Source organism: Protopterus annectens, chromosome 12.part0, assembly GCF_019279795.1.
Source record: "Protopterus annectens isolate FY-2018-M chromosome 12.part0, PAN1.0, whole genome shotgun sequence".
Lineage (NCBI taxonomy): Eukaryota > Metazoa > Chordata > Ceratodontiformes > Protopteridae > Protopterus > Protopterus annectens.
The window spans coordinates 890,185,551-890,207,932 of NC_056746.1; the positions used below are offsets into that span (position 1 = coordinate 890,185,551).

At 43.8% G+C, this 22,382-nt stretch overlaps 1 protein-coding gene across 1 annotated transcript in view; it reads left to right on the top strand.

Annotated features, from left to right (window-relative positions):
* The window catches only part of LOC122816858 (nuclear receptor coactivator 3-like), a 557,677-nt gene that overhangs the window by 495,270 nt on the left and 40,025 nt on the right, over positions 1-22,382 (top strand). Inside the window, exon 5 of the mRNA XM_044089921.1 lies at positions 21,460-21,610. Within this exon, the coding sequence (XP_043945856.1) occupies positions 21,460-21,610 (151 nt within the window). The remainder of the gene's footprint in view (positions 1-21,459; positions 21,611-22,382) is intronic.

The window sequence follows — 22,382 nt, forward strand, 5'->3', positions numbered from 1 at the left end:
TCGTGCCAATATTCATTTACCATTACAAACTCCTGCTCCCAATACGACATGACATAGTTAGAAAATATGGGGCCGCATGCTTCCCCCATCGCCACACCTGTAATCTGCCTGTAGTATTGCCCTTCGAAATATTTCTTAAAACCACTTGCATCAGGGTAATGAATTTATTCACTTGATCTTGATCATATAATCTGGTTTTAAGTAGCTGGACTTCCAACCAATTTAAACCTTGCTCATGGGGTATCATGGAAAATAGATTACATACATCAGTGGTAACTAATATCCCATCCTCCCCTATTTCAATTTTATTTAAATTTTCTAAAAATTGCCACGAATCCTTGCATATATAGGGGAACAGCTTTAACCCTTTCTGAAGTTGGATATCTAAATATTTACTTATAATGATGAAGTCCCCTATTAAGTGGGAAGGAAAGCGCTTAACTTGAAGTTTTTAACCTGAATTTTTATTCTGTGGAATAAAATCAGATTCAGCTGCTGCGGTGTCTACAGTTCTTTGCTTATATAGTTTCTGTTCCAGCTCCAGTAGTGAAATAGCGAGTTTGTTGGAGCGGATCAGTCAGCAGTTAGCTAAACATGCATCACAAATTAAATGTATTATGGACAAACAGCAAGGTACTGCTTATATATTTGGTAGCTTAAGATACCCCTTAACCCAGCCAACACAGCCTACACAAGGTATACAATTGGAGCAGTCAGCTCCAAATACTGAAGGGGTATACCTAAGGAATAATTCCAGTAGTTCACAAGTGGATAAAATTAATGCAGTGGAGGGGTTGAAAGCCTGGAAAAACAACAACTTTGACTACTGTACTGACGAGGGTCAAAGTATGCAAGGTATGCAGCAGTCTCAGACCTTAGTGGACAGACTTAGTTTTTGAGAAAGATCTTTTGTCTTTTAAAAAGCTACAATTAGAAAATTCATATTTAGAAAGGAACATTGAATTAAAACAGGTTCCTCGTGGTTTGCGATTAATGAAATACCTTAATGGTGCAGAGAATAATATTGAATTTGTCAAGGATTTGCACATTTTGTTTGACCATATGGGGTTAGAACTTATGAAACTTATGGTCAAATATAATAAACAGGCTATGGACCTTCTAGTCAAAGAACTTGTAGAAAAATAACTTCATCCAAAGTGATTTAATGTGTGGCAATTATCAGACTAAGTATGACATTTTTAATAGTGTGGACAATGCTTGTACAGATATATTTTATCGTAAAATCAACAAGATTAGAAGGGATATGGCAGAGTTTGTCCGCTTTCTCTGAGTAATCAGAGTAACCATGGTGATGAGACCAATGAGCAACCATCAGACAGAGAGGAAGTGACGTCCAATCAGATGAATTGTCAGGGCCAACGTATTCCAGTACAAGCATGCCCTTTAGAGAATGGCGTTCGCTGGTCGGAGAGACTATGGGGGAAAGAACAACAGATACAGCAGACGGGAAATCACCAGGGGGATTATATTGCACAGGGGGCCAGGCCGAAAAATTTAAAATACTGCAGTCAACAACGGAAGAGTTAATGGACATGGCAATGGACATTTTTAACTAAGTCCTGTAGTTGATAAAAACAGTAAACTATTGAGTGACATTGTTGAATTGTGTGGTGAGAATGTACAGGATGTGGCAGAAAAATCTAAAATACCGCAATTAATGGGGGAAGAGTTAATGGACATGGCAATGGACATTTTCAATGAAGTAAGTCCTATTAAAAATAGTAAATTACTGAGTGACAATGCTAATTTGGGTGGGGAGGTTGTACAAGATGTGGTCGCCAGTGAAAATGAGATGTTATACAATGTTATTGAACAGTTAAATGTGGATGAAATGTTAAAGGGTGTTACTGGTGAAAGAATTAATGACAATTTGCATAATGTAAGTTGTATTATGAACTGTGATCCTTTCAATGAAATGGTATATGATATTGGATATGATGGAGGTGTTGTACTGAGTATTTTGATAGTTCAATGTAGGGATTTGGATACAATTGTGTGGTTTTGACAAAGGGATGTCTCCCAAAAAGTTTGGTAAACCACGAGTGATGTTTGATACAGCAGCAGATTTTAAAGTATATAATTATTCCAGTAAATGCATTGATTTTGAACATGCAAATTTATTGGCAAAAGGGCTTACATTTGTTCCGGGTAGGAGGGCTAATTTGGCTGACACCTTAATAGATTTGAAAATGTGTATTAATAAATTAAATTTGAAAGTCTGGTTTGATAATGTGAATGGGGACAATAATGTTTGTAATGAAATGAAGTTAAAAAAGCCAAGTATATTTAATCCACCCGTCAGTAATGTGATAGGAATATATGAAAAAAATGCGTGAGGGGGATACAAGAAGAGTACATAAGATGGCACATTGTCAATATAATATGAATCTGAGTAAAGATCAACAAGCAATTTTATTTGATTTAGCAAATGATAGGGACATTCGGATAATGAAACCCAATAAGGGTAACGGTATTGTAATTATGGATAGGGGTGATTACTCCAGTGGTATGAACATACTGTTAATGGACAGTACATATGCAGAAAGTTCCATTAATGAGATGCATATTGCCTATAAGAGTGGACCTATTACTTGATGACTTGTTGTTTCAGGGGCAAATTGATGAAAATGAATATCAGTACATGAGAAATGAATACCCTATGGTATCTAATATTTTTGGAATAGCCAAGATACATAAGGGTTTAAAAGACTTAAAATTTAGGCCTATACCTATAGTAGATGGCAAGCGCTCCAAAACATGTTTTATAAGTAAGTATTTAGATGTCCAACTTCAGAAAGGGTTAAAGCTGTTCCACTATATATGTAAGGATTTGTGGCAATTTTTAGAAAATTTAAATGAAATTGAAATAGGGGAGGATGTGATATTGGTTAACATTGATGTATGTAATATGTTTTCCATGATACCCCATGCGCAAGGTTTAAACTGGTTGGAAGTCTAGCTGTTTAAAACCGGAATATATGATCAAGATCAAGTGAATAAATTCATTACCTTGATGGAAGTGGTTTTAAGAAATAATTGTGTATTTTGAAGGGCAATACTACAGGCAGATTACGGGTGTGACGATGGAGGCGGCATGCACCCCCATTTTTGCTAACTGTGTCATGTATTGAGAGCAGGAGTTTGTAATGATAAGCGAATATTGACAGTATATTATGTACTACACTAGATTTTTGGATGATGTTTTTATAGTGTGGAAAGGGGAAGAGACCCAATTAAATGAATTCTTGGCTTACATAAATACAACAGTAGAGTTTTTAAAGTTTACCCATGTTTATAGTAAAACCAACATTTCATATTTAGATGTGGATTTAAGAATAAGTGTTGAAACAAATCTCATGGTTAACATGATTTATAGGAAACCCACGTTTTCCATTTCCTATTTAGAATTAGGAAGTTGATACCCATACCATCAAAAAAAGTCTGTCGAAAGACAATTGGTATGGGCAGCCAAGATGGTCACTAAAGAATGTGATTTTGTGGAGGAGGTGAAACTTTTTATGGGAATGTTTGCCAAGAGGGGTTACCCTGAAACACTTGAATAACGTCAGAGAAAAAGTTATGTAAAAATGATGGTAAGGTATGTACCAACCATTATTGGGAGGAAAAGGAAATAGATTAATGACCATGTATAAAAGGGATAAAGTAATAAGAGAAGGGGTAAGTTTTATCACGACATACAATTTGGATTCTGATTATGTGGTTGAGGCCATAAGGAATAACTGGGAAATTTTGCAGATCTGAAGCAGTTTACTGCATTTGTCTTCAGCCTGTGGATTACAGATCCGTATCAGATCCAAGTCGGCAACTTTTACTACCATCAGCTCCAAACTCCTCCCCTTACCCATAATAGACCTCCACTGCCTTCCATCCTCCGATCTCTTTTGCCACAAATTGCTTCAGCATCGAGTGTTCTGAGCTCCAGCTAGTCAGTGGGTTTAAAACCTTCGTGAGTAAATATTTTTTTCTAAATTTCTCTTAGTGTTAGTATAGGTCCCCTTTCTCCTCCCCTCACTTGGTGTGTCAAGTGTTAGTGTTTTTAGGTAGTTAGAGTAGTTTGTTCTGTGGTGTAGGTAGTAGCTTCCCCTCCTCCCTCAGTGTTTTCTGTAGACAAGTGTGGTGAGTGGGTATATGTGTGTGTGTGTGTTATTTAGAAAGAACATGTTTTTTTATTAAGGTTAACTTTGCAAAATAGAGTATGTTTGAAAAGCTTGTTTTCAAGCGCTGCACAGAGTGTGGCCATAGGTTATCCCCAGCAGATGGCCACACTCTGTGTTTTGTGCTTTGGCGTGGCCCACCTGAGTGTGGACTGTAGCATTTGTGCAGGCTTCAACCCCCGTGCCCTTAAGGATAGGAAGGCCAACTTGGCCCTGAAAGGCCTTCTTCCTCCTCCTGCCTCTGTTTCCTCGTCACTGGCTTCGGTCACAGTGGCTGCTGTGGCCGCCTCTCCCTCCTCTCTTCCTCTGGCTTCTCTTCCCTCCCAGGCTGGGACTCAACCTCCTGTACCAAAGCCTGTGGTAGTGGAGCAAAAAAGAGGGAGCTGTGGTAGTGGAGCAAAAAAGAGGGAGAGAGTCGAAGACGAGTGAAAAGTGAAAAAGGTCCCCGGACCTCGCTTCTCCGAGTAAGACACCACAGATTTGTGACTCCCCTCTGCTCTGATCTCCAAGGTTCTCCCCAGAGCCGGAGAAGACATGTCCAGCCTCTTGGCCCTTGCTGCCCCGACCCACCAGGTCAGAGTCCGTGGCCTCGTCACAGTCCACCTGCTCCTTGTCAGATCTGGATAAGATGATGAAGCAATTTATCTGTGCACAGATCCAGATGGGGGTCTTGCCAGCCCCCCCTCCCTTTCTTTCAACCCATATCTCCTTCTCCAATCTGACCTTCAGGTTCGGAGTACTCGGATCCGAGGTTGGCTTTGGTCTGGGGGTTGGTGCCGACAGTACCCGCTTCCTCGATGCCGACAGCTGCCTGGATCATTTTGGATCCGACCAGCTCGGAACCAGAGTGTGGGTGTTGGAACCGAGGGAGTGGGACCTTTTTCATCGGCTCCGATTTTGTCGGGCCAGATTATCTCCCTTGGAGCTCCGTCCACCTTGGTCCTGGCTCCGATTCTCTCGTCAGACCCGGAGAGACCGGCCTCCTTATTGGTTTTGCAGGAGGTTCACTCTCCTTCGGCATTCGTGGTAGAAAGGGTTCTCTCTGTCGCATCGAGACCCCTGACCACCCCCTCGGACTCCTCCCAGACCCCCTCAGGTCTGTCTACGGTCCCCATTGTTTTACCAGAGGGACAGCCCATGCTCTAAGATCCCCAGACGGTTCCCCCAGAGGAACAAATGGCTTGCGAGCGCCCCCCGGAGAGCCCCACCGGGGATGTGCCTCGCAAGCATACGTGCAAGAGGAGGCACTTGGACACCCCCCCCCCCCCGAGTCCCTCACTGAGGACATGGACTTCTTTGGAGACATCATGGAGATCCTGCGCCAGCGGGGAGTTTGGTCTGCCCCCAAACCTTTTGATGAGTCTGTGTTCCTGGAGGCTTTCGGCACAGGCCCATCTACTTCCTGGGTGTCCCCTCCCATGGATCCTTTGGTGGATCTGGTCACCTCGCGGGCATGAAGGAACTGGACACCATGGAATCTATCCCAAAGCGACATGACAAAATCCTAAGCCCCCCCATAGATAGGCTATCTTGGAATAAGGTGTCCCCCGTAGACGCCATGGTGGTAGCAGCAGCCACTAAGAAGGAACTTGCCCAGTAGAGTTCCTCAGTCCACCCTCCTGACCAAGAGTCGCGAATGATGGACTGCCTAAGGAAGCGGGCGTATGCTTCAGCTACCTTTTTGATTAGGGAGCTGAACTACTTGGCCCATGTCGCCAGACTCCACTGTGACCTGTTAAAGGAGCTGGAGGAGTCTCCCCCCAAGTCCATATTGCAAGAGGACAAAGCTTTGTTCTCCGTGAGGATGGCCACTTTAAAAGCAGTATCCAACATGTCCATGCAACTCCTCTCCCACGCTACGGAAGGAGCGGCTGGGTCCAGCATGTCCATGAGGCATAACGCCTGGCTCAGGTTATGACAATTTTCCGAACCGTTCAAGGAGTCATTTGCCAATGCCCCTTATGACTGCTCTACACTCTTTGGTAAGACCGTCAGGAAGACATTAGTCCAAAGTGAGAAGGATGGGAAGACACTGTCTGCTGTTGGGATCTGCTTCTCTAACCCTCAAAGGTCCTTTTCCCGGAACCAGAGAGGGCAAAAGAAGATGTGGTTCCGGAAGTCACAGTATTCCCGGGACACTCAGGACTCTTCTTCCTCCAGAGGCAGAGGGGGACAGAATAGGCGCCAGCCCAGAGGCAAAGGGGTCCGTGGAACTTCAGGTCTCGAGAACCTTTCTCACAGACCCGGGCAGCAACCCTGAGGGGTTGTCCGACTGCTCTACTCTTGAGGCAATTGGGGGATGATTGTCCTTGCACCCAGCGACATGGGAGTCCATTACAGACCGCTGGGTGCTTCAAATCATATCCAGAGGATACTCTATCCCCTTCGTGGGTTCCCCCATATTTCCCAGACACCTCCCGGATGTACCACCCATACAAAGGGAGGCAGCAGCATAGGAAATTTCCAAGCTGCTAGAAAAATGAGCCACTGAAACCAGATCAGTCCGGATCGGGCTTCTATTCCAGGTTCTTTTTGGTGTCCTAGAAAACGGGGGACTTAAGACCCATTCTGGACCTCTCTACCCTGAACCTGTCAGTTGCCAATGAGAAGTTTCGGATGGTCACATTAGTCCATCATGTCGTACCAGCAAGAGAGCGACTGGATGTGCTCGTTAGACCTCCAGGATACTTACCATCACATAAAAATGCACAGAAGCTCCAGGAGGTTCCTCCGCTTCTGACTAAGAGTCAATCATTACCAATTTCGAGCCCTACCCTTTGGTCTCACCACAGCCCCCAGTGTGTTTACCAAAGTGATGCCGGGGGTAGAGGCTCACCTGAGGCTTCAGGGAATTCAGGTCTGTCCGTACCTGGATGATTGGCTCCTCACTGCTCCCACCAGGCATCTACTTTCCCAAACCAGGGATTATTTCCTGACTCTTGCCCTGCATTTGGGGATCACAATCAACTCATCCAAATCTCTCCTAGATCCTGTACAGGTGATAGACTATATTGGTGCCAGGATAAATATTCTTCAGTGCAAAATATTCCTGACCTCGGAGAGCATTCAATACCTGAGGATGCACGTCTCCCTGATCTACCATACTCATCTTCTAATGGTGGACTTGGTGTTGAGGGGCCCTAGGCTCGATGGCAGCGACCATAACTCTTCTCCCATGTGCTCGGTTACACATGAGAATTCTACAGTGGACTCTAGCTGTACAATGGTCCCTGTTAAAACTGCCTTTGACATATCCAATTCAACTCAGTCGAGTCTGTCGGTCATCCCTCATATGGTGGATGAGCTCTCTGGACATTTTGGAGGGAAGGAAGACCCTTTGTTCCAGCCCTAGCCTAAACCACAGTGACCACGGATGCCTCCCAACTCGGTTGGGGGGCATTGTTCAGGCAGGACAGTCCAAGGCCTGTGGTCCCCCATAGAGACCAGCTTACATATAAATGTCCTAGATATGAGGGAAAGTCCTTCTAGCGTTGCAGGCCCTTCATGCCTTTCTTCCTCTGGGGACGATTGCTATTCAGTCAGACACATCAGTGGTCTGGTATATCAACAAACAGGGAGGGACCAGATCTTGTCCCCTTTGTCGCGAGGCCATGAGTGTGTGGGAATGGGCGGTCTCCACTGGTCGCTTTCTCATCGTAATGCACATTCCGGGACAGTCCAACATCCTAGCAGACAGGCTAAGTCGGACCATTCTGATGCCTTACGAGTGGTCTCTGAATCTGTCAGTAGCGGAACAGATCTTCAGCGAGTGGGGTCAACCTTGATGCAATCTCTTCGCATCTCCTTCCAATGCGAAGTGCAGCAAGTTTTTCACTCTGAACCCCCTGCCGGTTGAATCCCCCAGAGACACTCTAGTTCATGCTTGGCCAGCCGGTCTTCTGTATGCTTACCCCCACCAGTACCTCTCATTCCGAAGTTTCTACAGAAAGCTCGTTGACTGGGGAGTAAAGTGATCATCATTTCCCTGTTCTGGCCGTGCCAGGTATGGTTTCCTTTCCTTTGGTCTCACCTTCGGGCTCCACCTTGGACCCTAGATCCCATTCAGGATTTAATTTCACACCCTTTGGGGGTGTCTCATCCAAATCTGGACAGTCTGAAGCTCACAGCTTGGCTGCTCCAATTCCTGTGATTGCTAGGACTCCTGGACTATCCTCCTCAGTTAGATCTAGTTTGGTGGCTGCTCATAAGTCTTCAACCAGGAAGATTTATCGCAGCAAGTGGAAATGTTTTTCCTTTTGGGCTTCTCGAAGGAGTTTAGACTCTTTCACAGCTCCTATTTTCACCATTCTTGATTTTCTAGCAGATATTTTTCAACACGGAGCTAGTTCCTCTACTGTCAAAGTTCATTTGGCTGCCATCTCTCATTTTCATGTTGGCGGGAATTCTGCCTCTTTAGCCTCTTCCAGACTGTGTAAAGCCTTTATCAAAGGCACCTTTTTGTTACGCCCCCCGGTCAACGATCCTGTTCCCCCATGGGACCTTACGATGGTTCTTCAAGCTTTGGTCGCTCCACCTTTTGAGCCTGCCACAACTGCAGATCTGAAATTTTTATCTTGGAAAACAGCTTTTCTGGTGGCTATTACCTATGCAAAAAGGGTTTCAGAATTACAGGCCTTGTCCATCAAAATTCCTTACATGATTTTTCACAAAGATAGGGTTTCCCTTCGAACCAATCCAGCCTTTCTTCCTAAGGTAGCATCACCAGTGAATATCAATCAGACCTTCACTTTTCCTGTGTTCTTTCCTAATTTTACTAACAAGATAGAATGCAAACTCCACATGTTGGATGTTCATAGACAGCTACGATTCTATTCACACAGGACAAAAAATTTCCGTAAATCTGATCAATTGTTTGTATCCTTCTATAAACCTATAAAAAAATCTCCAAGGTAACTATAGCTAGATGGATTTCTTCATGCATCCTACAGGTCTATAAGGACAGAGGCATGTCTCCTCCAGGTCAGGTGAAAGCTCATTCCACTAGATCCACGCCTGTCTGATGCCTTTTAGTCTAGAGTGTCTTTGGATAATATTTGTTCTGCAGTTACTTGGTCCTCATTTCATACGTTTATTTCTCATTACATATTGGATTTGACTTCTAGAAGGAATATCCTTCCATGAGGGCCTCCCAGGAGTTTTAGTAGCTGGTGACTGTCTCACAGGTTGAAGACCAAATGAAGTAAACTACTTCAGATAAAGAAGTTATGTACTCACCATAACGTTCCATCTGAGTAGTTGTACTTCATTTGTCTTGAACCATCCCACCCTCTTTCCCCCCAGACCTTGGCATATGATCAGCCTACGGGCTGCAGTTATAGGCCACAAGTAAATCTTTCAGGTCGGGTTCTCAGTATAAAGTTCAGCAAACTCGATCTGAGGATGGAAGGGAGGTGTTTGGAGCTGATGCTAGTAAAAGTTGCCGGCTTGGGACCGATACGGATCCATAACCCACAGGTTGAAGACAAATGAAGTACAACTACTCAGATGGAACGTCATGGTGAGTACATAACTTCTTTTTTGATCAAATTGTGGCCCAGAAAGTGGGAAAAATACCAAAAATAGTGTATAGAAAGGACTGATCTTTTAAAAATATTTTAGAAAGCTCTCATAGTAGTAGACTAATTAATAGAAAGTTAGGGAACTTAGTGTGGTATTTGCCCTTATTGCCCTTATATTTTGGAAACAGGAGAAACTTATATTTTTAATGGTAGAAAAATATATTTTGGAGGTCATTTTAATTGTAATAGTACAAATGTGGTGTATATGGCCAAATGTCAAGAATGTAGCACATTCTATATCGGGAAAACTAGTAGATGCCTAAAGGACAAGATATATGAACATCTCATGAGCATTAGGAAATGTAAATTGACCAATGCACTTATTTGCTAGTCATAGTTTTAAATTTCTCATTGTACAACAATTGATCAAAGATCCACAAGGGAAAATGTTGGATATACACCTGGACATTTGTGAACTTAAATGGCAGTTGCAGCTTGATGCAACTCAAAATCCGGGTGTCAGTGAAAATGTTAGCATGTCTAGGGTTTTAAAATTGAGGAGATTTTTGGGTTAGGAAATATATTTAATTATTTAATTGTGTAAAATTATTGGTGTTTTAATTATAACATTTTATATATGAATTTTATATGAATATATATTCCTTTATACATTTACTATTTATATGGATAGCTTGTGTAGCTATTGCTTTAAATAATTAATTGGCTGTTAATGGAATGTATTAGATGGGTGGAGTAAGATGTATATAAAATGGCTGGGTAGGGAAGGTAATTTTGTTCTGATGAAGTCCCCTATTAAGTGGGAAGAAAGCGCTTAACTTGAAGTTTTTAACCTGAATTTTTATTGTTCTGTGGAATAAAATTTGATTCAACTGCTGCGGTATCTACAGTTCTTTGGTTATATAGTTGGTGAATTCAGTCCGATGACCCATTTCTGGGCAGACCATTCACCCTTCCATCCCCACTTGCCACATTGACCACAAATGCTTCCCAACTGGGATGGGGGGCATTTCTTGGGAAAGACGGCCCAAGGCACGTGGTCCTCTCTGGAGAACAAGTTGCATTTCAACATCCTAAAGATGAGAGCAGTCCTCCTAGAGCTGCAAGCATTTCAAGATGTTTTCCCTCGGGGGAATATTGCAATTCCAACAGACATGTCAGTCTGGTACATTAGCAACAAGGAGGAATCCGACCTTATCCCCTGTGCAGAGAGCCTATGAGGATTTGGGAATGGGTGATCGCTTCAAACCGCTTTTTCATTGCAACGCACATCCTGGGAAAAAACAATGCACTAGCAGACAGGCTCAGCAGATCCATTCTGATTCCCTATGGAGTGGTGTCTCAGTTTGTAGCGTATATGATCTTCAGCTGCTGGGTCCAGCCTTGCTGTGACCTGTTTGCCTCACCCGTCAGCAACAAATGTAGCAAGTACTTCATTCTGATCTCCCCCTCCCTCTGGAAGAGTCACTGAGAGACGCACTGATTCACAAATAGCCCCCGGGTCTCCTGTGTGCCTACCCTCCTCCTCTTATGATTCCAAAGCTCTTACAGATAGTAAGCAGGCTGAAGAGGTCTGTCATCCTCATTGCCCCTTTCTGGCTTTGGCAGGTATGGTTCCCCTTCCTATGGTCTCACTTGCGATATTCCCCATGGATACTGGAACCCACTCAGGATCTCCTGTCTTACCCATTGAAAATTCAGCACCCCAGTCTCCAAGCCCTCAAGCTAACTGCATGGTTTCTCTGCTTCCAGTAATACAGTCCAGCTTCGCCAGTTCGCGACATTATCTTGGCCTCCCAGAAAAATTCTACTAAGTACTCTACAGAAGCAAGTGGAAAAGATTTTCTATTTGGGCCTGTAACCAAAATATCGCACCCCTTTTCAGCACCAACTTCAGCCATTCTTCTTTCTCTAACAACTCTCTAACAAAGGAGCTAATTTTTCTACAACTAAACTTCCGATGGCAGTGATTTCATATTTCCATTCAGGAAGCAATTCTTGTGTTGCTTTGTCCAGATTGTGTAGGGCCTTCATGAAAAGCACTTTTCTTCTCAGACCCCCAAAAAAGGATTCTTTCCCGCCTTAAGACCTTACAGTGGTCATTCAGGGTTTAACTCAAAAACCCTTTGAACCAGCAAACAAATGTTATCTGAAGTACCTTTCTTGGCAAACTATATTCTTTGTAGCTATTACTTCAGCAAAAAGAATTTGAGCTTCAGGCCTTATCGGCGAAGCCTGCTTATAATATTTTTCATAAAGACAGGGTGTCTCTGTGCACTAACCCCTCCTTTCTTCCTAAGGTGGGATCTGAACATAATATCAACCAGTGCATACAATTAACAAGTCATCTTTCCAAATTTTACGAATAAGGGGGAATACATGCTTTACTTCCTTGATGTGCACAGATAGCTGTGTTTTTATCTTCACAGAACAAAACAGTTCAGGAAGTCTGATCACCTGTGTCCTTCTCCCCAAATCGGTTGGATCAGGCAGTGTCTAAAGTTACTGTAGCCAAGTGGATTACTGGTTGCAATTTTATTGATTTATTCTCAAAAAGGACTAAAATTACCAAAGGCTCCTCAAGTTCATTCTACTAGGACCATGGCTACTTCATCTGCCTTTTGATCAAGGACTTGTATTGATAACATTTGTGCTGCAGTTATTTGGTCAAAGTCCCATGCCTTTGTTACACATTACAAATTGGACATCCTTTCCAGAAGCAGAGCTTCTTTTGTTCCAGCAGTGCTCAGGTAGGTCCTTCCATAAGGGCCTTCCAAGAGTTATGTAGCTGGGGACTCTGTCCCATTGGTGAGGAGGAATGAAAAGGACATCAGATTTATTAGTTATGTACTCACCATAACTTGTCATCTGTGTTGTTCATTTTCATTCTTCCCTCCCATCCTTGTCACTCCTGAAAGTACCTGTTAGACTGTATTGGAACTGTTCATTTCCTGGTTTGAGCCCCGTCTTCCTTCTCTCTGCCTTCTGTCTATGCATCTCTACTATAAAATGGGAGATTAGGCAGCAAACTCTATCTGAGGTGTGGGTTTGGAATAGAGCATTATGAGTAGAGGGAGGAGCTCGAGAGCTGGATCTGAAGTCTATAGAATGCGGCCGAGTCAGATCCGTGGATTGGATCTGAACCCGTTGGTGATGAAGAATGAAAATGGACAACACAGATGTCAGGTTATAGTGAGTACATAACTAATAATTTTTGTAATCCTCATCTCAGCCAGAAGAATTTCATTGTTAGTCATTTATTTAAAATTGCTTACATAGTCTTGCACAAAAGTGGGCATGGATCCGGTGCCTCTGCCTAAAGTACTTTCAAAGACATCAATATGAGGCTGATGCTGTAGCTGGATATTAGTCGTCATCATGGATATTCACATCAGGTGTGGTTCTACTTTGATAATACCAAAGATTTTAGGCAGATTTAGTATTTGTCTCCTTCAGTCCAGTTAAGCAAGGCAGGCCGGTTTCTCAAATATCAAAAAGCTATATGGCTATACATGTCTTTTTTGTTATGACCACCATGGAAAGAAGTTAAGGACAGAGCACCATCTGCAAGGCCTGCTGCTACTACTACTACTGTGTTTTTTTCCTAGAGTGTTTGTACACACAACATTTGTGAAGCAGCCACAAGGACCTCTTCCCACCTTTTGTTCACAGTAGAAAATGATTAGCTTTTCCAGGAGGTAGACAGTCCTGCTGGGCATTTACCTCCTCCCAGAAGTTATGGTTTACTGATTTTCTTTGTTATGGGTCATACAGCAGCACTGAGTACTAGAATGAACACTGTACCATCTGTGTGAGCATTTTACCATAAATATAGATGTTTGTTAAGTCACTGCCATAATGTTTTCTCCCGTAGTTTACAGAAGAAAAAAAAAAAAAAACTAAAGATGCGTTGTCCTACTGATGTGCATAGCTTGGGTAGCCAATCCTTTTACTGACATGTCTGAAACATCTGGCATTCAACCTGGATGTCCAGTACCCAGAACCACAGCACCATGGCTGTACTTTTGCTTGAGACTTGAATTTTGATTTAGAAAAAGCTGTCTTTTGCTCCTGTTGAATCTGTAGGCTTAACTCCAGTGACAGTCATTTCCTGGAAGATGCAGTTTATGGTAGTTATTACCCAAGCAAGGAGGATCTCAGAATTGCAGATCCTTTTATGCATCGTGCCTTACGTGGTCTACCACTAAGTCAGATTATCTTTAGGATCATTTCCTCATCTGTGCTTAAAGTGGTCTAAGAAATGGCACTGAACCAAGCCTTTCTGCTTCTGGTGTTTGTATTCCAATCCACGTAATAGAGGATGCATGTAGTCGCCTAACATTTTGCATGTGCAAGAACAAAGGATTCACAGAGACTGCCCAGTTCTCTGTTTAATGAAAGCTAGACATCCTGTCTAGGGGAAGGGAAGGATTTATCACTGCAGTGCCCCCACCTTATTCCTCTGGCCATCTCTAATACTTTTTAGTACTCTTTGGTTCCTCCTATGATACAACTAGATACAGTTTTTAATATCTTTTTTGTTAATTCAGACAAATCAAAGTTTTCCTTTAAAAAAGCAAATACCTATAAACCTGTCCTTGCAGTAAACACATCTCCCTGATTTGTATACTAACTCCATGATCAGACTGAAGTTGAGGCAATCAGCAGTCTCACTGTGCCAAGATGAAGGATCAAAACCCAAAATGCAGTTGAAAGAATGTCCACTACTCCCAACCAGAAACAAAATCACAACACAGCTAAGCAACCCAGAGCATACAAAATAAATAAAAGTGTGTACAGAGCTCTCTTTAGCTTCATTCTAAAACTTATCAAAGCCCCTCCACCAAAGAAAAAAATATACATTTAGTCAGAAGACTTCTATGCACCAGCGTAAAAAGCAAGGAAAGAATCTTTCATCACATAAAGATATTGTATAAATGTTGGGGTAAGATTACTATTGCAGTGTATAGGCTCCCTTTATTCTTGTTTGTGTTTGATTATGGCTTCTGGAGAAGTTTTTTTTCTCCTGTAAGGGAGGTACACATGATTTCTGCAAATGGATGTTCTAATGTCAGGACTTGGCAGCCTGCTTCATGAGTTTAACAGGCACACTTGTTGCTGACCTTCCTAGTCACAAAATTAATAAGTAAAGAGAAGAACTGAAGACTGCATTGGAACCTGTCAGTTTTCCAATGTACAGCGTTCTGCTCCAAAAGTTCTGGAAGTTGGACAGATAGATGTCCTTCAAGGATGCATCTGCAGTCATAACAAATGGGTTGTCCTGTCGTCAGGCAGCCCTTCGGTCGGCCGGATTCCAAAGTCTGGGTCCGGCTCTGGCTGATGTCGCACTTCACCCGACGTCATCTCTGCTGGTCTTCGGGTATAAAGGCATCAGCCGACGTCATTTTCCTCAGTCTTTCTTGCCGCGTGGCGCCCGAAGCAGAAGCTGTTCGCAAGTGCCGGTCGGTCAGATCCAGAAATTACTACTACCGAATACTACTTCGAAGACTTCTAAAAGCTAAGTACCCCCGTTGGGGACTCTTTCTTGCCTCAGCCGATGTCAGAAAAAGTAAATAACTGTTTAACTTGTGGGAAACAAATACCTCATACCTTGGCATTTATCCAAAATTTAGCTTTCCAAGTGGGCAACTGGCATCTGGGGCACGAAACACTGAGGAAAATGGCGTCGGCTGATGCCTTTATACCCGAAGACCAGCAGAGATGACATCGGGTGAAGTGCGACATCAGCCGAAGCCGGACCCAGACTTTGGAATCCGGCTGCCTGACGACAGGACAACCCATTTGTTATGACTGCAGATGCTATCCTGTTCGGACATCTACATTTATGGTAGGTACAAAACTGTACTTTGCGCATACACCAGTGACATAATTTCCACTTGTAATTATATTGAAACAGTTCTATTGCTGGAAAATTTGCAACAGAGTATCCCACACAGTTACATTCTTTTTTTTCTGTTTTTTGTTAAATCTGAAAAAAACATTTGTTTTCTTTACCCTTTGTGTGCTAATTCCCTTTCATAACCATTTACCTCAGAACTCCACTGAAAGTGGAATTCGCTAAGTTAGACATTCCAAGACAACAAATGTAATTAAAAACAAAATGTTGCCCAACTTCTGATGCCATGGTTTTCTGCCAGGGGTAGCCCTCAGTTGGCCCGAATACCAGAGGCTTAGTATTTCTGCGTCGGTTGCTGTCGCTCCAGGACTGACATCAGGTCATCAGTGGTATAAAAACAGGCAGCCAATGCCATTACATCAGTCTTTCTTGCCAAGGAGCCCGAAGCAGAAGCAGTTCACATGAGTGCCAGTTGGCCGCTACCAGAGTTTTTGTTTCTGAAATTGAAGTTGAAGTCTTCTAAAGCTCAGTACCCCGTTGGGGAACCTTTTTTCTTGCTCTAACCGATGTCAGAAAAAGTTAACAATTGTCTCGCCTGTGGAAAGCATATACCACACCGAGATTTCCATTCTTACTGCGTTACCTGTTTAGGCCCAGACCAACGACGTCCCTTGCTGCCAGTTTTGTGCTTTGTCCAACGCCCGAACTATTCGTTGTCAGGCCCTTATTGTAGCTAAATACTTTCGCTCTAGATCTCCATATTCCGAAATGGCTTCAGTAAGCCATCTGACTACCGATCTTCCAGAAAAACGTAAGGATAAAGACAGAGACAGATGGCACAGGTCCAAAACTGCCGATGATGCTTCTGTTAAGCTAGTCGCCAGTTCACCGGTACTCAGTGAGGTGCTTTCGCAGCCCCTGATGCCTGCATCGATGGATTTGCAGGCCGCTACCGAGACCCGTTCGGAGTCCGTAATGCCACGCGACTCTTATTTGACTAGGGAACCTGCGGATGTCTCTACCTTGGATGGGTCCGGAGCCGCTATGCATGGCTTCTGAGGAAGTTCTTCGCACTACCGATATTCGACACAAACTGACTTCTTTCACGTCTTCAGTTTTTTTCTAAAACTAACGAGTTTTTAAGGCCCAGAGTACGAGCTATGCCTAAAAAACCGACGACCCAAACTCACGAGCCTGCTTCCTTGCCACAATCACCGATGCTTAAAATGTCTGAAGACCTTATCATGCTTCTCCTGCTAAAAGAAAAAGAGACTTGTCCCCAGCAGCTTTATCTGACCAAGAGTCCAACGACTCTGAGGTTTCTGATTATGAAGACATCCCTTATCTGCTTATGAGGATTCAGGTGCAGAGGAATCCATTCCTTCTGCCTCTCCTCCAGAGGATTTTTCTTTTGGTGAAACCCTACACACTTTGAGAGCGCATTTCCATTGGGAATGTCGGGATTATCCTCAGTCCAAAAAGAGACTCAGGGAATTTTTAGATTTACCACAGCACAGACCCTTGGCTATCCATCCAGTTCTGGATATTGTGATGATGTCTTTATGGAATCCAGTCTAACTCCTGATACTTTTACCTCCTGCTTTCAGGAAACCTGACCTGTATTGGAATTCCTGACTCTTACAAATTTCTTTTCAAGAATCCTACTGCTGATCCAGAGGTCATCTCCCAAGGGCCTAAAGGAATAAAAGTAACCACAGCTAAGAATCCCACCACCTCGGACAGGGATTCTCAAGCCTTAGACAGATGGGGTAAAAAAGTATATACCTATGCAACTCTTGCCATTAGAGCATTAAATTGTCAGTTCTACATGCTGAAATACCAGCAATATACCATGGAACTCATTAAACAAAAAGTATCTACCTTCCCTGACTGTGCAGAAATGCATTCTGCAATCCAAATCAGTAAACATACCCTGCAGTATGGATTTGATGCCCTAGAAGCTTCCTGCAGGGCAGCAGTCGCACGTTCTGTACTTAGAAAGCATGCTTGGTTTAAGGAACAGACCTTGCCAGATCAATGTCAAATCAAAATTATTGGACGCACCACTGAACCAAAGACAATCTGTTTGGCACCAAAGCAGAAGAGGTTTTAAAAAAGATGGAAGAAAAAGCGAAGTTTATGCAGACAGTTAAAGACTTTTTGCAAGTTCAGCCTCCAAGATTCAGTAGGCATTGCCCCTCAAAACATTGGTCCTTTCCAGCCCCCTCAAGGCCACCTCAGACTAGACCTAGGGGAAACAGGACCCACCAGACAGCAGTCTCAGGGTATGCAGAGATCTAAGCAATGGAGTACCTCCACTTCTAAACCAGGGAGTGCTAAGCCACCCCCTTATGGATAGAATTCATAATGACTTCTCAACTCCTCCTGTCACCTCTGCCCATCTGCTCATGCCCCTAGGAAGTAAACTTCCTTCCCATGCAAAAAAAACTGGGCCTCCATCACCAACGATCGATGGGTCCGCAACATAGTGTCCCAGGGGTACAAATTTTATTTCCACATGCTGCCAACCCCATAGGGGTTCCCAGATCTTACTCCAGACCAGTGGGCAGAGGCACAAAACCAACTTCATTCCCTGCTCTCCATATGGGCAATTCAGCCTGTTCCTGCAGATCAGATAGGCCAAAGTTTCTATTCCAGACTTTTTCTGGTACCCAAAAAAGAGGGCACGTGGCACCCAATCTTAGATCTATCTATTCTAAACACCTTCCTGGTGGTACCAAAATTCAAAATGCTCACCCTGCAGCAACTTCTCCCTATGCTGTCCAAAGATGCCTGGTTAGCTAATCTAGACCTCAGAGAGGCCTATCTGTATATCCCAGTCAGAGATTCTTGCAGGAAATGTCTACGTTTCAGGGCAGGATCTATGCATTATCAGTTCTCTGCACTTCCCTTTGGCTTATCCACTGCTCCCAGAGTTTTCACAAAATGCCTGGCTCCAGCCATTGCATTTTGCAGACAAAGAAATATTTAAATTTACCCCTACTTAGACGACTGCCTGATTCAGGCAGACAGTCAGGAAAAGCTGTTGAAGCACCTGACATTTGTAAAGGACCTACTAACCTTACTGGGGTACACTATCAACAAAAAGAAATCCAAACTAGTCCCCAGTCAAAAAATTGTATTCCTGAGAGCAAGCTTGGATACAGCATCCCAGATGGCATTTCTAACTCCAGAAAAACAAGCTTACCTGACAAGCTGCTAATCTCAACTGCCCACCAGAACCCAGTTTTCCGCAAGGAAAATCCTGCAAGCACTAGGGTTTATGGCCTCCTGCATTCTACTAATTCCATATGCCAGACTGCGTATGAGGAAACTTCAGTGATACTTAAAAAGCCTTTGCTGTCAACATTCTCAAAATCTGGAAACTGTTATACCTATGATACCTTGTCTAAGGAAAGAATTTCTTTGGTGGGCAGCAGGTTGCAACCACAAGGGACTTCACTTTTCACAACCCCACACCGCCCAGACCCTAACTACAGACACATCAGACTATGCCTGGGGTGCTCACCTGGACGGCAGGTGCATTCAGGGCCGCTCGACACCAAACCAAATTCATCTGCACATCAACCAAAAAGAGATGCTAGCTGTTCAGCGTGCTCTGACAGTCTTCAGATCCCTACTCGCTCCGGGGCCTCTACTAATCAAAACCGACAACACCACAGTAATGTGGTACATCAACAAGCAGGGGGGAACCCACTCTGCAGGCTAGCCATGACACTTTGGAACACGGCCTCAGCCATGCATATTCACCTGCAAGCTCAATTTCTGCCAGGTAACCAAAACTTTGTGGCAGACAACATAAGCAGAAATCTCCTAGACCCACACGAGTGGCAATTAGACCACAACACCTTCAGCCTTGTGACCCAAAAATGGGATACCCTGAAGGTGGACCTATTTGCCGCCCCATACAACCACCAGCTCAGATAATTCTGCACCAGGGAGCCTCGCAGCAAGGCCTGGAAAGTGGATGCCCTATCCTTCCAGTGGGAAAACCTCTCAATCTATGCATTTCCCCTCTACCTCTTTCTACCAGAGTATTACTCAAAATAAGGGAGGAAAGACCAAGGGTAATCCTGATTGCCCCAGACTGGTCACATTAACACTGGTACCCACTACTGCGCAGTCTGTCCCCGTTGTCTCCATGACATCTCCCCCAGATTCCAACTCTCCTGACTCAGCAGGAGGGAGAGTTCTTGCATCCACAGTTGCAGACCCTCAACCTAGCAGCCTAGCTTATTCCTTGACTTTTCTTCCAGTGGCCAGACTAAGCAAACAGGTCCTGGCTGACATACATTAAGCCAGACGTCCCAGTACTAGAAAATCCTATGCTGACAAGTGGAAAAGGTATTGTTCCTGGATCCAGACTAAAGGAGCTGACCCAGCACAGCCCTCCTTACCTCTCATCCTGGATTACCTAGCAGACCTACTCCACAGGGGCCTATCCTTCTCTTCCATTAAAATCCATACCTCTGCCATCTCAGCACATTACAGCACTGAGCCACCTCTCTTCTCACACCCTGTCATCAAGCAGTTCCTGAGAGGGGCTAACAACTTAAGGCCACCAAGAAGAGCCCCAACCCCTGCTTGGGACCTTAACTTTGTGTTGGAAAACCTCACGCCCCTCCCCCCTTGCGCCTGCAGCTTCAGCGGAGTTAAAATTCCTCTCTTGGAAAACAGCCTTGCTTCTGGCCATCACTTCAGCTAGAAGAGTGTCTGAGCTACAAGCAGTTATGGCTGTGAAACCTTTCATCATTTTTCATGCTGACCAGGCCTCCCTCAGGATTAACCCAACTTTCATGCCTAAAGTGGTGTCCAGTGTGGCTCTCAACCAATCTATTCATTTGCCCACCTTTTTTCCTAAACCTCAAAGTAAAGGGGAAAAGATCCTGCACTCTAGATGTGCACAGACGGCTCAGATTCTACCTGGATAGGACTAAGCCCTTTGGGAAATCTGACCAGTCACTAGTCAGCTTTGCACAAGGGGCAGAGGGCAAAGCCATATCAAAACAAACCATCTCCAAATGGATAGCACACTGCATCCATTTCTGTTACAAACACCATGGGAAACCACCCCCACAGGGGGTCATAACACATTCCACTAGGGCAACTTCAACCTCTGCAGCCTTTCTCAGAGGGGTCTCTACCAGGGACATCTTGGAAGCAACAACATGGAGTTCTGTTCATACCTTCACCAAGCTTTACCACCTGCCTATCTCTCCAAAACCCAGGACAGGCTTTGCAGCCGCAGTCCTGCAGGGCATACTAGGCAGCCCCAACTCTTCTTGACTGCCTCCACCCATTCCTTAACTTTGGAAATCAACCCATGTGTGATGACTGCAACATTGAACACGAAGAACATAGTCCAGTTGTGTACACTTACCATAAATGTAGATGTTCGAGTGTATTCACTGTTCCAGTCCTGGTTTCCCACCCTCCAGCCCCCTTTTCTCTCTCTGTCTCTCTGTTCCTCACCCTTACAGGGCTATTGATATTTTCTTTCTACTGGTGGTGTTACTCCACCATAACGTAGCTCCCTATTGGGGGCTCCTGACATTTGGGGCAAGAAAAACTGATGTAATGGCGTCGGCTGCCTGTTTTTATACCACTAACGACCTGACAGTCTTGAAGCGACAGCAACAGATGCAGAAATACTAAGCCTCTGGTATTCAGGCCAACTGAGGGCTACCCCTGGCAGGATAACCTAGGTGTGATGACTGCAACAGTGAATACACCAAAACATCTACATTTATGGTAAGTGTACACAACTGTACTTTCTTAAGAAAACAGTTAAAATTACCACTCGCCCTTTTAGCTGAAATCTATCATACCTGCCTTTTTTGTCTTTCAGTACTTTTGCACAGCAGCAGTTTAGCCATCCAGGGAATCCAGGCACATATAGCACTGTGATGCACATTAATGGCACTGGAACACATATGACACCTATGCCAGGGCAAATGAACATGAACCCAATGTCTGGCATGCCAATGGGTCCAGAGCAGGTAAGAATAATACTTTTTCAAAATGGTGGACTCTCCATTATTCAGACTGATATTTTGAATGTGTTTAACAGTAAAGGACAAGTGCTGTGGGTACGCACTCCTTGGGGTTGATATTTGAGATCTGTTTCAGAAGATAGAAAGCTCATTGTCTCCGAAATGTGCAGGCATCCTTAAATTGGAAGGTTTTACCATGCCTTTCTTTCCTCTAGCTAACTTTTTTTCTGTCAGAAGTCCATGTGCATTGTGTAATGTAAAAACAGGAAGAGGAAAGTGTAGGTGACAAGAGAGACCAGATTGATCGTGTTTCTGGCCAAGATTCATGTTTGCATCTAGAAAGACTATGCAGAAGCATTGAGGTTGAAGTTCATTAAGGAAGAGGTTGCATTAAACTACTTTTGTAGTTAATTTTCACTAACTGTACTAAATACCTGCATTTTTCTACTCTCTTGTGATGCACATCTGCAGGTTTTATTACCTTATGCTGCAACTTGTAAATGGTAAAGCTGTGGCTGTGGTCTGTCACTGTGGAACTGATAGGAACAAGTCGGTCTCAGTGATATGGGGGGGGGGGGTAGGTTTTGTGAATACCTGGGTCTCGTTGCTGAAAACAGAGATTGTGCTGTAGATGTTTCAGCTTGTCTTTTTCTCTTTTGAAACACTTAACACTGCACTTGTAAACATGGATAACTTGGTTAGGAACTCCTCACTGTGTAAAATACTCCCAGATAGTCTAAAATTCAGTGCTACAAGGATGATATTTGTACAGATTCTG